The 16813-nt window shown below is 36.8% G+C and overlaps 1 protein-coding gene across 7 annotated transcripts; it reads left to right on the top strand.

Moving 5' to 3' along the window:
• Positions 1–1740: 1740 nt before the first annotated feature.
• On the top strand, positions 1741–16468 carry Etaa1 (ETAA1 activator of ATR kinase). 7 transcript variants are annotated; one of them, NM_001109094.2, is given in 6 exon segments: positions 1741–2043; positions 2897–3022; positions 3283–3359; positions 7323–7435; positions 7667–9618; positions 15781–16468. In NM_001109094.2, coding segments are annotated over 6 exon segments (2619 nt in total). In that variant the 5' UTR covers positions 1741–1820; the 3' UTR covers positions 15909–16468.
• Positions 16469–16813: the final 345 nt, after the last annotated feature.

Genomic DNA, 16813 nt, shown 5'->3' with positions numbered 1-16813 from the left:
TGACTGAGAATTAAGGTATCCAGCAGACATCTTGGGGCACTGCAGTGTAGACCTAGTGGGGATAAAAGACAGCCCTTTTTATTTTTTATATTTTTACAACAACACCATAGTCCTTTCTCATTATTTAGATGACTTTACATGTATTATACAAAGCCTCTGCTTACATGGAAGTCAGTGGAAGTGTTTTTATTCTGTTCCATTCATTTATTTGTCTGTCCCTTCACCACCACTAGAACACTGTCTTAACTCTTAACCACTCTCCTGACATTTGACTGATAATTCAGTTTCATTATGCCTTCAGAGATCAAGAATTTCTTGTCTATTTTTTCCCTTTTCATTTCCACGTATGTCTTAGAATAAAGGTATCCTCCATTGCATGTGCATGTGCTCCTGTTCTGAGACATCATCAGCACTGACTATAGACAGATTTGGGAAGAACTGACCCTGTAACTGTAGTGAGTGACACAGCACACAAACACAGCATAATCCTTTTTATTTTGGTCTTCAATTTACTTCAAAGGTGTTTTATAGTTCTCTCTGTGAAGTCAGCACTCTTTAATTTTACTACTTATTGCAAGTTATATTCCCTTATAACTGAGAATTTGGTAAGGCACAATGGACCTTTGAGTTTCACTTTATACTGGGAATGGAAGAAGGCACATCTATGTTGATGATCCTACAAGGCCCAACTGACTGTTTAGGGCCTACACCTGAGGTCCAAGTACTGACTACCATGAGGCGGGAAGACCAGGAGTTTACGGCTAGACTGCATTAAATAAAGAGGCAGGGCACACACAAGACATTGTCTGCAAAACAAAAAGACAGACACAATTCATGATAAGGAAGCTGGAGGTATAAAACCAAATAATCTTTATGGCTTTTTTTCAGTGCCCCCAACTTAGCCACTACCGGCCCAGCTGCCAGGAATAGCATCCTGTAGACTATCAGGTAAAACCTTTAGAATACATTGTTACCAGTCCACTAACTTTCATCAACCAAACAGGAAGGATATCATGAACGATCCTTACTTAAAGACTATGGAAGAATTCATTTCTGCTTTGCTGTAACCCACCTAACACTTGTCCCTAACTAAGAACCTGGCAAAGGCCTTGTCTTTTGTTCTGTGACTGTTAAGGTCTGTGCAATTACTTTTATATTGAAACATGTTTTTAGGCCAACCTGAATCAATGCTCCCTGGCCATGGTAATTATTACTTAATTCAAAACAAATGCTGTCTTATTCTAATATGACAGCTCGGCTTTGCATGTACAGTTTCCAGCGAGTGTTAGTTCATTAAATTAGTAAGTCTTCCTACATTTTGGATTTTTCTATACACATAACATCTATAAACTGTTGAGATTATTCTCTCCTATACTATTTATATATCTATTTTCTCATTATTACCGAATAACACACCATCATTTGAATTTTAGACATAATCGATTTAAATTGTAAATTCAATAAGAATCTGTCATCCTATTTGATCTCTTTACTGTCTCACATACTAAGTCCCAGCCACATGTCCAGAAAAGAGTCCTGCAATTCCTCCTAAGTTGGGGGAGGTTGAAGATCCACCTCTGAACGCTCAAGTTTCCCCTGCTGAAGCTGCCTCAGCCATTTGTCCCGCAGGCAGCCTCCGTAACCCCGCCTCTCAAACTGACACAGCCAATCGGTATCAGGCTTAGTCACCCCGCCCCTAGACGGAGGCAGCCAATCAGAAGCAGTGTGTTTTGCGCGCCCGACTTGCAAAGATGGCGGTGATCGGTGGCGCGCGGCCTCTTAGCGGAGCGGTTGTCCCGCTCCTCCGTAGCAAGATGTGAATGCGGCTGAAGGACGGTGCCACGGGAATGAGTCGGCGAAGGAAGCATGCGGACAGCCCTGTGCGGACGCGCAGGGCGGGTGCCGAGAACTGCTGCTCGGCAGCGGAACTGTGGCCCCGGGCGTCCAGGGCGGCCCGCAGCTCCCAGCCCAGCCGGGCGGGAACGCGGTCTGCGCTGCGGTCGCAACGGCGGGCAGCGGCTGACGGCGGGCGGAGCCCGGGGGGTGAGAAGAGGGCGGGGAGCGGAGCTCGGCGGTGTGGACCGGGCCGGAGGCTTAGAGCTGCAGCACCAAGGCCCCTCCATGGGGCCTTTTCTGGCTGACTCTTTGGTTGTGGGCGGGGTCTGTGCCCTGTACTACGTCCAGGAAATTGGGCACCTAAGCCTTTTTTCTGTTTCCCTCGCTGTTTTGTTTTGCAAAAAGGGCCACCTCAGGAACAGTGTGCTCCCGGAACTTGCTAAGTGTAACATCCGGTTAGCCTAGTAAACCGATGGATGGTGCATTCCTTTCTGTAAACTTTTGGAGTTAAAAGATTTCTATCCCAGTAAGGACCAGACTCATAACCTCTATCCTAGAGTGTGTTCTTAAAATACAACGTCTATTAACTTGCCTGTTTCTGCCATGATAAACCAAAGCAGGGGAAAGAATAATAACATTGTAAAAGTTTAAGTGATTCTAGACAGAGCTTCCCTAGAAACAAGTCACTAATGGTTTTAGAGTGGAGTGAGTAGAAAATGTGGGTAGAGTTTAGCTTGTGAGAGTTTAGTGTGGGATTCTGTTTGGATGCATTTGCAACACATCTGCTGCCAACTTGGAGGTCCCTAGAGCCTGGTGTTAGTAATTCAGTGACCAGGTGGTATCATTCCTGAGCCTATGGAATTTTCAAAAAACACTTCCTAACTACAGTGCCAAACTTAAGAAGTATTGAGACATTATTTTTATTGAAACATTTCCATTGTGGTTAAAGTACTTGTCTTTAAGAGACAAATTTTATATTGGACATAAAAATTAATTTGTCTAAGCTGTTATTTGACTTTAACTCTTATGAAGTAAATGCAACGACTGTCATCTTATGCAGAAAAGGAGACACCAACACAAGTTCTGAAAGTGAATTTATTGTCCTGTACCTTCAGTTCTCCAAATGATCCAGATGGACAGACTGATATCTTCTGGGATCAAAATTCTCCAATGACAAAACAGTTAGGTAATCTGTTATTATTTTTATGTGGGTCAGTGCTTGATGAAGGATTAGTGTTGGTAAAATTTTAATCCATTGGCATCATAATTCATTGTTCTTGGTTTTGTTTTGTTTTTAAGAATCTCGTGTGATTTTTTTCTGTCTAAATATGCCACGATGTTAATGTGGAGTTGTTTAAGTTGTACTGACTACAATTGTTTCCTTAAAGATGACAACTGGTTTTAAAATTCCTGGTCTAAAATTGATAAAAATGCCTGCTTCTTTAGGTAAAAGAAGAACAAAGCGGATTTCCAGTGCATACAGTGATGAGATTTCACATATTGTTAATCGTATTGCTCCTCAGGTAAGTATGGCAAGGCTCGTGGTTTATAAAACAGCAAAAAATTGTATGTTCTTTGCTTGTGTGGTTCTTTCATATATAAAATAGCATGTTTAGAGCAAACAAGGTTATGTTTGGCTTTTCTGAGTGCCTGTCTTCTGAAACAACGAATGAACTATAAAATGTTCAGTATAGTCATCTGTCAGAATCCATAGGGCATGGTTTCATGACTCCATTGGATATCCAGATCTACAGATTCTGAAGTTCTTTACATAAAGTGGTGTGGTTTTGCATGGTGACCTGTGCAAGTCCTTTCATATATACTGTCTCTCTTCTTTCATTCATTCATTTGCTAATGCTAAAACTCAAACTCAGGGACTCACTTTTACTGGGCAAGTGCCCTACCACTAAACTATGCCTTCACTCCCTTCTGTCTGTTTAGGTTATCTCTAGGTTATTTACTTCTTAAATAATGTAGTAGTTAGTTGCTATGGTGTACTGAAGTTTTTATTGTTAGTGCTTTGTTGATGAGTGTCAGTTGTAGGTGGCACAGTAGAGAGAGAAGCTTACCAAGATGCTAAGTCTTCATTTTCCGAAGTAGCAGAGGGGTTTAGCCTTCTTGGAAAAGACTGACATCAGCTAGCTCACCTCACCCCAGGTACTTTATTCAAACATTATACAAGGTTAATTGGGGCTGGGAAAGGTTCCAGCTACCAAAATTATCTTGCCCTTGCTGCCCATGAGAGCAGACAAATCTCTGTCCCTTTTTACCACAGCCAGCCATCATCAGAAGCGGAGCCCCAGGTTTGTGAGGAGTGTCTTGGGACCGAGGTTGGTGCAGCTGCAAGTAAGCTTTCATGGGCAGATTCTTTAGAGAGAGATTTCTCAAAGATTTCAACAGACTCAGAATATCCCAGCCTCTACCGATTTCCCAAACATGGCCAAGTCTTTGTGGCAACATTTCACTCAAAGCCAGACACGAGGGCTTTAATGTACATCACTTAAAGCCATGCATAAAGGCTTTCCTGTACATGTTTCTACAGTGCTTCTTCACTGGCCGGAGTGAAAAATTTCCCTATTGCAGCATCTCTTTAGTATTCTTAATGACTTATAAAATTACCCAGAAACACTGTAAAGTCAGGAAGATCAATAGATTTAGATGTAGACCTTATGAGCCCATCCCGCTGTGATTCCTGGGGAGTCACCTAAATGTTTCCAACTCCCAATTCGTTCAACCATAAGGTAGATTTATTACCACTTTGGCTTTCTTCAGAGGATTATTAGGATTAAGGTACATATAGTTTGATAATAACTGGAGTGTTGAAATATGTTGTGATTTACTTATTGTAGTTTTTTCTTTAGTTCAATCATTTAACACAAAGGAGTCCAGTAACTCATCCCTTTTCTTAGTCCTGTCACCGTTAATGACAGCATGAGCACAGAAGAGAAGCTGTTCTGAGTTTTTTCTCTCTTCTTCTTAATTTTTTCTTTACATTTTAAAAAGTATGTGTATGTATGTACATATAACACACACACACATATACACACACACATACATATGTATACATTGTGTGTGTACCTGTATGTACATACTTGTCTTCCCATACCCACAGCATGTGTGTGGAAGACGTCACTTTAGTGGAGTCTGTTCTCTTCTTCTGCTTATGTTGGTCCCAGGAGGGAATGAAGTCAGATCACAAGGCTTGGTAGCAAGTACCTTTACATGCTGACCTGTTTTGTCAGCCCTCCTTTTCTTAATTAACAACACTTAAATTCAAAGAATATCTTAAGTTTTGCTTAATGTTGTCTTTGAGGAAGTTGTATTTTCCTTAACATGCCTTCAGATAGTGCTATGTATTATTGCTATGTATTATTGGCCTATAGTAATGACCCACAGAAGCTACTGATCCAAAATATGGTTATGAGGAGTGACTGTATCCAAAAAGAGAAGATAGGAGGTACAGCTTTTCTCTGGCTATAGAAATCTAGACTTATAATCAACAGTCAGTACAGCTTTATAGCTAGTAGCTCTGTCTCCCATATTGTCATGCCATAGGATTCATTGTATTAACTCTTCCTCCAGGACATTTATGCCATAATATTATTACTGTGTGTTAACAATATATCTTTATTAACTAAATCAAAGAAGCACAATAAAACTTGTTTAGGCCGACCAACCTAACACAAATGATGCAATGTTGAGTGTACTGTTGGCTCTTTAACTAAATGGGCTGGAAATAGCAACTCTGAAGAAAAGATAGCAATGCTAGGATTACTCAATCAGTGTCTTCTGCTGGGCATTCTTAAAGCAGGTTAATTGCTGGCAGCATTAAGATCTCTTGAAAGTCATACTCTCATACATACCTGAGGTTTTCTTAGTTATCTTCAAATAATTCAATTTCTTCCTAATGATTTCACATTTCAGTTTTTAAGACGTACGTTTGTGTATTAGTCATTCCATTTTCTGTAGTGATTTCTTTGTATGGTGTTCAAGGTCTTTATTTTCCTCATTCATATAACTTTATACAATGCTGACTAAGGTCAATTGAAGGCTTAGGCAACTGGTGTGACACCTAGAATGTACTTAGGAATCAGTTATGTAATCATAATTTAAAATTTAAGCACAAGTAGTACATAAACATACAGAGAACTCTTGGTATACACACTCAGAGACTACATAAAGTTGTGTCTTTTTGAAACTTTATGAATTTATTTTTAAATGGACATATTCTAAAAAGAAGTCATTAAGAATTAAGAGTGTTATACAAACAACTCAGAAATATTGAGTTTTCCAGTGAAATTAACTGATTTTTATTATTTTACAAAACTAAAGATCTTTTCACCCAAACTTTCAAGAAAATAAATGTAAAATGACCCTTTCTTTTGTAAAAAAATGTTGTTTTCCATGGATGTGTGCATGCAGGCACATACTTTGTAAAGATCAGAAGGTGATCAGTGGAGGGCTCTCCCATACCAGGCTCAAATTAGAATACCCTGTAATCTAGTAATGAGGCAACCTGTTAACCTTGTGTCATCTTTCATACTTATTTCTAGTTACTATAAACAAGTACGATTGATTAAGTAATTTGGTTTGCTAGTTTGGTTTATAACAGTGGTTCTCAAGCTTCCTAATGCTGTGAGTCTTTTACAGTTCCACATGTTGTGGTGATCCCCAAACAAAATTATTTTTGTTGTTACTTCATAACTTTGCTACTATTAATGAATCATAATGTAAATATTTTTGGAGACAGAGGATTGCCAGAGGGGTCATGACCCACAGGTTGAGAGCCACTGATTTATAATATAAAGCTCATTTTATAACTTTGTAATTAAGGAGCAAAAAAATACAGCAAAAATAAGTTTGTTTTTTTCCCTACTTGATGTTTTCTGCTTTGTCCTTTTGTCTGTCCATTTTTAGCTTTAGCTTTGACCTTGCTGTAAAATCTTTAATCAGTTCTGACATTACTTCTATCCATACCCTCAGGTTAAGTCAAGGTAGAACTCCCAATTTTTAGGTAAGAGTTTATGAAGATTAGAAAACTTTGGAGAATGGGTGCTGCAGAAAGAATTCTGAATATATTCCTATTTTCAGGTCTGATAATTATATTTAGTTTGTTTCTGGTTTTATGAGTATCTTACAACTAATGTTATTTTTCCTTCTACTGAATGTTCTTTTATATGTATATAGCATCAAAATGTATTTGATAGGCAATGTACTTCAAACTTTGGTTTTTATAAATATGGAATTCCTAAGTTTGAATATTTCTTTTTACTTGTGGGACATAAATGGATCATAGCTTCTGATTTACTGCCTTTCTCCAGCTTCTCATTGTTTATTGTTTGAGTTTGTTTAGTGATTACTATAGAATTCTCCCCCACTAATCAATCAATCCCCCCTCCCCCTCTCCCCTTCCTCTTCTTAGAGAGGGAGGGGTGTTGTTTGTTTTATGGGGCTCTTATGCTTCTCTTCTCTTCCCTCTTTCAAAGGATGAAAAACCAGTGACAAACTCCATGCTGGGTGTATGGATTGGTGACACTGCTATTCCTTGTACTCCTAGTGTTGCAAAAGAAAAGTCAAGAGTGAAAATCAGCTGCACAAAGTGAGTTCAGCCTTCACTTCTTGTAATTCCGTAAGTCAGGTATTCTTGCTAACATTTTAGGTTTTGAATTAAGCCAAAATAGTAAACCTTTTTTGTTTCAATATGTGAGTTAAAAACGTTATTCTGAGAGTTAAAATATTGGTGTTTTAATTACACCAAAGTATACTAAATAGTAATTGAGTAGTTCTTAAACAGTTTTTTAACTAAAATACTTCAATGTTATTTTAATAGGTTAAAAACAAAAAATCGAGAAAAAGAACTTATGAAATTGGCCCAACAGTTTGATAAAAATATGGAAGAACTTGATGTGATTCAAGAGCAAGATGGGAAGAATCATGATTTTATCCAGATGACTTCAGAAATGGGACATTTACATAACCATAAAAATTCTGTGCAGATGGCATCAGATGATATAGTTCCTGAAGTCAGTTATACTCCAATAAAGAAGCAAGTGGAGGGAGACAGCAGAGTATCTCTGGGAAAGGGGCAAGACAGCAGTCAGAGACCCTTTGACCGAAATGTTGAAGCAGCCTTTAATGCTATTTTTGATGGTTCCACTCAGATGTGTAGTGGACAGCTAAGCCAGGAGCTGTCAGATACTTTTTTGAACAATAGTAAAACTTCCATGAAAAAGGAAAATGTCTTACTACAAGAGGAAATCATTACTACTGAAACTCTGCTCACAGACAACCTGCTAAATAAAACTCCAATATCATCTTCCCCTCAAGTAGATACTACCATAATACTAAAATCATGTGTGACTCCCAGTCCTAAGACTCCAGCAGCACCTAATAAACATCTTGATGAATTGACTGCTAATGATTTTGAGGATGATTGGGAAAGCTTACTAAGCAGTGAACCCTTCCTTATGGAGAATGCTGAAATGCTTGAACTCTTTCCCTCTACAACTGCTCAAGGTACTGGTCAGAAGGCAGTTTGTACCTCCATTGGGGAAAATGATACAATCACATCAAGAGCAAATATGAATCTAGGTGGAAGGTTAAGAGACTCAAAAGTAACACTGGATCTTCCTTCAAAGACACGAAGCAGAGAACTAAAAAATGCTGGAGAATGTAGGTTTTCACCACATCCAGGTGATGAACCAAGGAAGTTCCCATTCATTGGGAATAAAGTGAGGTTTGAGAAATCTGTCACTAACTTTGTTAGTAAAAATGAAGATTATGTTGCTGTCTCTAACCTTACAAAAGTGAAAGAAGATGGTCATGGTAAGGGCATACTTAATGCCTCTAACAAGTCTGTTTCATACACAAGGTATCCTAATGAACAAAATCACAAGCTTGGTGTTAACCTGCCTTTGAAAGTACCCACTACTGACCCATTTGATTCTGTGTTCGTGGGCAAAGAAAACATTGTGTATAACACAAATCAGTCTCATGGATCAAAGTTCAGTTCTCCCTTTGATGACTGGAATGACCCACTGTTGGCCAGTGAAATGATTAAAGCATGCCATCAATTAGAAACTACCTGGGAAGCAGATGATGTAGATGATGATTTGTTATATCAGGCTTGTGATGACATCGAAAGACTAACTCAGCAAGAAAACAAGGGCAGCAAGGAGTCAGAAAGTAAAAGTAATACTTCCATACATGGATCCAGAAATACTTGTTCTGCATCTGAACAAGGAAGTCAGTTGGTGTCGTCTAAACATTGGAATCTTGTCAGTTCTCCAATGCCATTGTCTTTAACAAATAAATCACAGATAAATAAGCCAGTGACAGTAGAGAAAAGAAACATATGTGGAGATTGTCCCAATATTTTGGATGCTACAAATTTGTCTGTGTGCTCTAAGAATTCAAGTGATAATCAGCATGTACCAGTACAGGTGAATAGCTCAAACTCTGTTCTTGTAGGAAGTTCACATCTGAAAGTTAATTTGGGTCCTGTGAGCACAAAGATCGCTACTAATACGAAGTTGAGTACTGCTCAGCTGTCCCACCACAGCTTAGCAGATACAGCTCAGAGTGACAGCAAAATACTGAAGTCATCAAAATTCACATTTAAAAAGAAGAACCCTCAGTTTCTTTCTGAGTTAAATCAAAATCCTCTAGCAGGAAGTATGCCTGTTAGTAAAATCTCACAGGACTTAGGAAAAAGGGAAACTGTCAATTCATGGCCTGAAGCTAATCAAAAACATTCTGAGTCTTTGAAACCATCTTCCCCAGGTATGTATGAAGTAGTTTTCTTTGAAAAGTATTAATGTTACTTGTTTTGACTAACAGGTACTAACTAGTATCAAAAGAAAATTCAGTGCTGGTTATGACAGTTTACAACCATTTGATGGTAAATCATTGATGATTGTAAACCAGTTTACAGTTATTTGATGCAACCCTTTTCATTCTTCCAGTTCATCTTTTCCTGGATTGTTATTCCTTCAGTACATATATTTCATTAATCACACCTCAAAAATTGCATCATGAAACTGTTTAAAATATTGCTACCGCCCTAAATTCAACTTTGACCCCTTAGATTTTAATATTCACAGCAAAATAATCTTTTAAACCCACATAAGACATTTATCCTCTCTTTCTCCTCCTCCTCCTCCCCCTTCCTCCCCCTTTCTCTGCCTACTTGCCCTTTCTTCCCACCCTGACCCGCATGGGACTCCCCTGGCCTCAATCCTTGGGGCCAGAAAACTCACGCGAGAGCAGCTGAGCAGCTTTCCAATAAAAGAAAGTGTGGCGGGGTGGGGGTGGGGAGAGATAAATATGTGTAAAACAAACCTCAGTGGATGGTTCATTTTACATAAAATCTAAAGCTTAAACTATAATCTGAAAACTACTGAATTATCTTTCTTTAACCTGTCTTACCAACTAAAACATAGGAAATGCAATGGTGTGTAGTAATTTGGACTAATTACTTTGTTTAAGACGACTGTTATTAGTTTGGTATATTCTCCAAAACTTTAATCATCTTATATTGTAAAAAGTGATGTTTGATTATGCCATTTTCGTGCTTGTATATAACAGTTTTATCTTAGTTGCTTCGTCCCTACCCCCTTTGCTACTGGTCCCCTCTCTTCTCAAATGTCCCCCTTCATGTCATTTGTTGTGGTTTGCGACATTCTTTAGCTTTGTAAATGCATATTTCTGTAATAAACATGAGTGTACAAGCCTATCTAATGCTTACTCTGAACCCATCAGTATCATACCAATAGTTTAACTAGTCTTAGCCTTTGAGGACCCTTTATACCGATTGTCCTAGTGATCACACTAATTTGTGTGTGTGTGTGTGTGTGTGTGTGTGTGTGTGTGTGTGCGCGTGTGTGTGTGCACGTGTGCACGTGTGTTTGGGTTTTCCCCACTAACAGTGTATAAAGGTTTTTCCTACCATGATAACCATTCTAGTTGAAGTAAGCTGAAATGCCAGAGTAGTTTTGATTTGTATTTCCTTGATGACTAATGATGCTGAACTTTTTCTAAAATGTGGTAATTTGTTGACTTATTTATACTTCTTTTGGGGGTCTTATTTAACTTGTCACTTGTTCTCTGGATTATCTGGGTACTTTTTGTATTTGTTTAGTCCACTATATTTTCTGGATATTAGTCCCTGTTGTTAGTCTCCAGCAAAGATATTCTCCCATTATCCAGTTTGTGTATTCACTGTGGTTATTCATTTCTTCTGTTGTGCAGACTCTTTATAATTTGATACAGTCCTGCTCCTCAATTCTGGCTATTTTTCCCTGAGCTATTTAGAGTCCCTTCCAGAAACTGCTGTCCATTGCCTGTGTTCTGAAATGTTTTACCTGATTTCTAGCAACTCAAACAGAGCTTAATATTTTTAATCCATATTGAATTGGTTTTCAAAAGGGTAAGAGATACTACATACATATGGATATCCAAATTTCCGGCATCATCTATTAAAAAGCTGTTTTTAAGTTTTTAGACCCTTAGAAAATCAGCTGCAGCTGCATGCAGATATTTGCATGTCTGCCTTTGGGACTGACTTTGTTACTTTGTGCTGATTTTGTTACTCTTACTCTGTCACTGAATTTGAAATCAGGTTGTTTTGGTGCCTCTGGAATTATTCATTTTAATGAATGCTTTACCTATGTGTGAGTGTGTGTCTGTCTGTCTGTCCATCCATGTCCTTGCATACGTTTCTGTATAAATTTTAAAATGCTTTTCTCTAGTTTTGATGGGGAATTGCATTGAATCTGTAGACAAATTTTGGTTATAGGGCCATTTTCACAGCTTTAATTCTTCTTGTGCATGAATATTGGAAATATATTCATCGTCTAATGTTTTAAATTTCTTCTTTGTTCTATAGTTGTAATCCACAGCAATCCACAGTGTAGGTCTTTCACTTTCTTGGTTTACTCCTAGAATTTTATTGTTGGATGCTTTTGTAGTAAGTTTGATATATAGAAGAGCTGCTAGTTTTTACGTATCAGGGTTTTTTATACTGTTACATTACTGAAAATGTCTTAGGAGCCCTTTATATATTATCATAATATTAGCAAGTGGGTATAATCTAGTGACTTCTGTTGTTTCTGTTCCCTCTTAGTGCTTTGTGGCTACTGTTCAGACACCCAGCACTGTGTTGAATAAGAGCAGAAAGGACAGCTTTCTTTCATATCTAGTGTTAATATGGCAGTGGTATCAGTTTTCCACAGTATAATGTTAGCTGTAGGTGTGTCTCCTACACTTTTTATTGTGGTGAGGTGTGAGATCCTTCTGTTCTTAGATTCTTTAGGATTGGCATCATGAAGGGACTGTTCAGTTTTATTTAAAACTTTCTGAGAATGTGTTCAGATGATCATGTGACTTTTTTTTTAAACCTTGATTTTATTTAGGTGTTATGTTTGTTGATTTGTGTAGGCTGAGTCGTGTTTGCATCCCTGGAATGAAGGCAGCTTGATCATGATCTTGTTACCATGTTAGTGAATTTGATTTGCAAGTATTTTATTGAGTGAATTTTGCTATGGTCTTCCAGGAAATGTTACATCCTTATCTAGTTTTGTTATCAAGGTAATACTAGCTTTACTTGAATTACTTAAGATCTGGGTTTTTTTTTTAATACAGGCAACTCAGAGCTGTATACTTCTCTCTTAGCAGTGACTTAGCTGTACTCTAAAAATGTTCTATAGTAAGTTGTGTTTTCATTTTTACCTGATTCTAGACATTTCTAAAATTCCCTTCTGATTTCTTGAGTGACCCATTTTTCCTATATGGATTGGTAAGAGAAGAAATCCGCCAGCTGATCTTAGAAAAAATTATTTTTACCTCCTCCTGTGTGTGTGTCTGTCTGTCTGTCTGCCTGCCTGCGCCTGCACCATGCTTGAGTGCATTTGTTAAAATTTACAATATAGCATCTGTTTTGAAGAAAGCTTAGTGGGTTAGGAGACTTTCTGCCAGGGTTAAATGGAATATTAATATATTTCCATTGAATTAACGTGATCTATAGAGTAGTTTAACTTAGCTGTTTTGTTACTTGTTTTTCTGATCAAACAATCTACTGACAAAAATGTAGCACAAGAATAATGATTTTTGTAACTGACTATTGTCTTGAGGTGGCTTGTTCCAAAGGTGGATGGGTGCACATGTGCCACAACAGTAGTGCAGAGGTCAGAGGACAACTTTTATCTTCTGCCATATTAGTTTAGTGATTGGACTCAGGAGTCTTGGTGGCAAGCACCTCCTCAATTCTCTGTGAGTCCAATTTTTCAACTTAGGCTATCATGGGTAGCCTTTTTAGCCACTAGGACATGTTCTGGCAGCCTGTTTTAACTTGTTTGTTTTGTCTTGGATTTTCAGATAGAATCTTCCTTGGCTTAGGTTGTCCTGAAACTCATTATGTAGTCACAGGCAGACCTGAAAAATTCATTCCTTTAATTTTAGTATCCCTGAATGTTGAGATTACTGTCACACTCAGCCTTCATTATACTTTCTGATGGATTATTCCATTTAATAATTTGCAATGACCTTCTTTATAAACTCATTTTATCTTGAAGCCTGGTTTCGTTGTCTTGGCTTTCAGAATCATTTTTGTCTTTGTAATTCATTCTATGTATGTGAGCTCCTAAGATCCAGGAGGTACTTATATGTATCTTGCTTTAATGTGTTCGGAAGGCTGTGTCTTCTAATTGAGATAACAGCTGTTAACATTTAGTGTGATTGTTTCACAGTATGTAATGATTTCTTTCTTCATCTTAGAGATTTCCTGGTTTACCTGTTTACTGATCCTTTCTAAAACTCATCCCTTTATTAACTCTTTTATGAAATTTCTGAAAATTTGTTGTTTCTAGAGCTCTTGAACTTGTTCATCTGTCTTCATTTGTGCATAGTATTCTTCTATATTATCTGCAGTGATGACTTAATGGACCTCAGTTGTTTTAGTTTGTTTTTATCATTGAATATATTTGTTCTATAACTTGAAAGGATAACTTTGCTCTTTCTTTCTCGCTCTCTATCCCTGTGTGTGTGTGTGAGGGGGTGTTGATTGATGTGTCAGCAATTTTAGTTTTAGTTATTTCGAAGAGGTCTGTTGTTCTTGGAGGTTTATCATTGTGTGTAACTGGTATTTCCTTGTGTCACTTCTCAGTATTTCTTTCCCTAGATTTATTAAATTTTATGTGTTAATTTTATTGAGTGGGCTTTCAGTGCCTTTAGTCTGTTTCCTCTTGTAGACTACAAATGCTTGACTTATTATGTCTCTTCTGTTTCTAAGGCATTACATGTTGTGATCATTTTTTTTTTAATTTCCTTGATAAGTTAGAGCTGTCATTTCCTGTGAGTACTTTTAGAGTTTGCATATTGTATGTTATGTTGTTTTTGTTAGATACTGCGTTTCTATAATGATAGAGATTCATTGGGTTAGTTTTTTGCAATTACAACAGTTCAGTACGATTTGTCCTTCTTTACAGATTTCTGGACTTTATGTAATTGTATTTGTTAATTTTGAAAAACATAATGTATAAAATATTGTAAATTTAGACAAATATTACCAAATTTCCTTCTAAATGGCTAGACAGATTTTGGTTTTATCAGTACTGACAATGAGTATTTTTCGATGGTATAGCCCACTGTCTTAAAACATGAAAAATTATTGTCAGTCTATTATAGTTGTAAATATTATGTTTCTCTTAAACTGAATATACTATAACTAATTGAATGAAATTTCTAAAATGAATTGCATATACTTTTAATTCCAGTAAAGACTTAATCCAGACTTCATTTTTAGGTAGTGTATAATTTGCCTTTTATCCTAGCAATTTTTCTTTTAGGTTTGTTCATAATGCTTAATCTTCCTGGTTAATATTAGCCTCACTTGTGTTTTGTATTTTTTTTTATTATTATTCACTTTCCCTTTTATGTGTCACAAGCTGGTTTCCAAGTTTTATCCTTGAAACAAAAAACTGTTAGTAGCTTAAAGCTAGAGTTAGTCAATTTATAACCTGTTTTTGTACAACTAGTACATTAAATATTATTTTTGAAATTTGAAACTTTAGTGTTTTTTAAAAAATACATGAGCATAATTGACTTGAAAATGTGAATTGTATAATGTTCATTCAAATGTATCTGATAATTGGTTTGCATATTATCCATGACTATTTTTCTTTAAAACGAGTAGTCAGCAGTTGGAATGATAGCATTTTACTCTCAAGAGTTAACTTTGGGAGGGGGTGTCCTGTAGAGAATAGAAATTGCTAACCCTTACGCTTAAAATAAAATAAAAATTAAGGCATTTAGTTGCTTAGTACTGTGTAGCAATTTGACCTAGTAAGTGTTTGATATTATATACACACACAGAAAAGTGTGTGTGTGTGTGTGTGTGTGTGTGTGTGTGTGTGTGTGTGTGTGTGTGTTAGTGGAAGGGCCAATGGGAAAATGTTTAACTCTCCCTAAATCAGAATTTTATAGTATGATTTTATACATTTGAAATTATTTTCCATATTATTAAACCGATTTTTAAAGACATTTTACTTTATCCCGTTGTGGAAAAATAGATTGTTTTTTATAAAATATATTTTGGTATTACTCTGCTATGGAAGGTAGCTAAAATCTAGCTTAGAAAATAATAGACATCAGAGTTATCTGAGGAAGTGATTTGAAATAAAGAATTCTTGAGTATCCATTCCTGTTTCTAGTTATACCAAGGAACAAGGTAGATAGATAATATACCTTGAGAAATATGTCCCTTCATTAACATTCTATTTAATACGTATGTGCATGTAATATAATTGTATATGTATTATACATACATAACATACATACCTGTTTGATTTAGTAGTCAAACCAGAGTGATGAAAAAGCGAAAGATTATAGCTGATATTCAGATGACTTAAAGGTTATGAGATTAATTCTATGCTCTGTTTAAATTTTTAGACGAAGAAGAGAGAAACAGGAAGTATTCTCCTGAAGAAATTCAGCGGAAAAGGCAGGAAGCACTGGTTCGAAGAAAGGCCAAAGCGTTGCACACTGTGCAGTCAGCTCCTGTTTCACTGCCTTGGTGAAAGCCGAGTGAGCCGGTTTGACAGCTGTGAGAACTATCTGTGATAGGACTTCGTTCTGATTTCTCCGTGAGAAGTTTACTGCTGAGTTTTTAGCATGAGCTACTTTATTATTTAATAAATCACTGTTTACAATGGTAAATGAAACCTTCTCATATGTATGTGAATCATGTATATAAGTTTTTGAAAAGTTAGCAGTTATGTATATACAGAGGAAAAGTACTTGTCTTTATAAATAGGGTAGCAGATGAGCATCAAAATAACTATATAGCTTCTGTAGAAGACTTTTTCTAGCACAAATATTAAAATTGCTAAGTAAACAGTAACTTGGTTTTGTAGTGTCATTTTCAGTTAGTGTTTTTATACATTGTCAGTTTTTAACTAATAGTCCCGTATTCTCACTGGTATTGCTGAAAGGTAGAAAATTTTTGTTTATTTTGAAGAAAACTGTGTTTAATTGCTATCCAGAAGTAGGTAATTTTAATATTTCTAAAATGTGATTGAATTTGAATACATTTCACTATTAGGAAAAGCACAGGCTAGGCATTAAGTTTAGATTAGCAAAAAAAGAAAAGAAAAGAAAATATGTAAGTAATAAAGCATCATTGACATTTGGAAGTGGCAGAAACATAGTCTGATCCAGCTTCTTTATTATATCCTGTAGACTGAACAGTTCAAGCTGTTCTTTTTCTCTTTGTTTGAGTTAGGGTCTTGCTATGTGGCCCAGGCTGGCCTTCAACTCATGCTGTCACCCGACTAACAGTGATCCTCTTGACATAGCCTTCCCAGTGCTCTTAAGTACAGATAAAGGCCACCATGCCCAACTCATAGGATTACTTTCAAAGTCACAGACCTATCCTTAAGTTAGAATGGTTTTTCTGAACATCTAAACAGTTACATGGTTTGCT

The sequence above is a fragment of the Rattus norvegicus genome, chromosome 14, assembly GCF_021556685.1.
Source record: "Rattus norvegicus strain SHRSP/BbbUtx chromosome 14, alternate assembly SHRSP_T2T, whole genome shotgun sequence".
In the NCBI taxonomy this organism is placed as follows: domain Eukaryota; kingdom Metazoa; phylum Chordata; class Mammalia; order Rodentia; family Muridae; genus Rattus; species Rattus norvegicus.
Note: the sequence above shows the minus strand (reverse complement) of the source record. Positions and strands in the feature narration are given on the sequence as shown.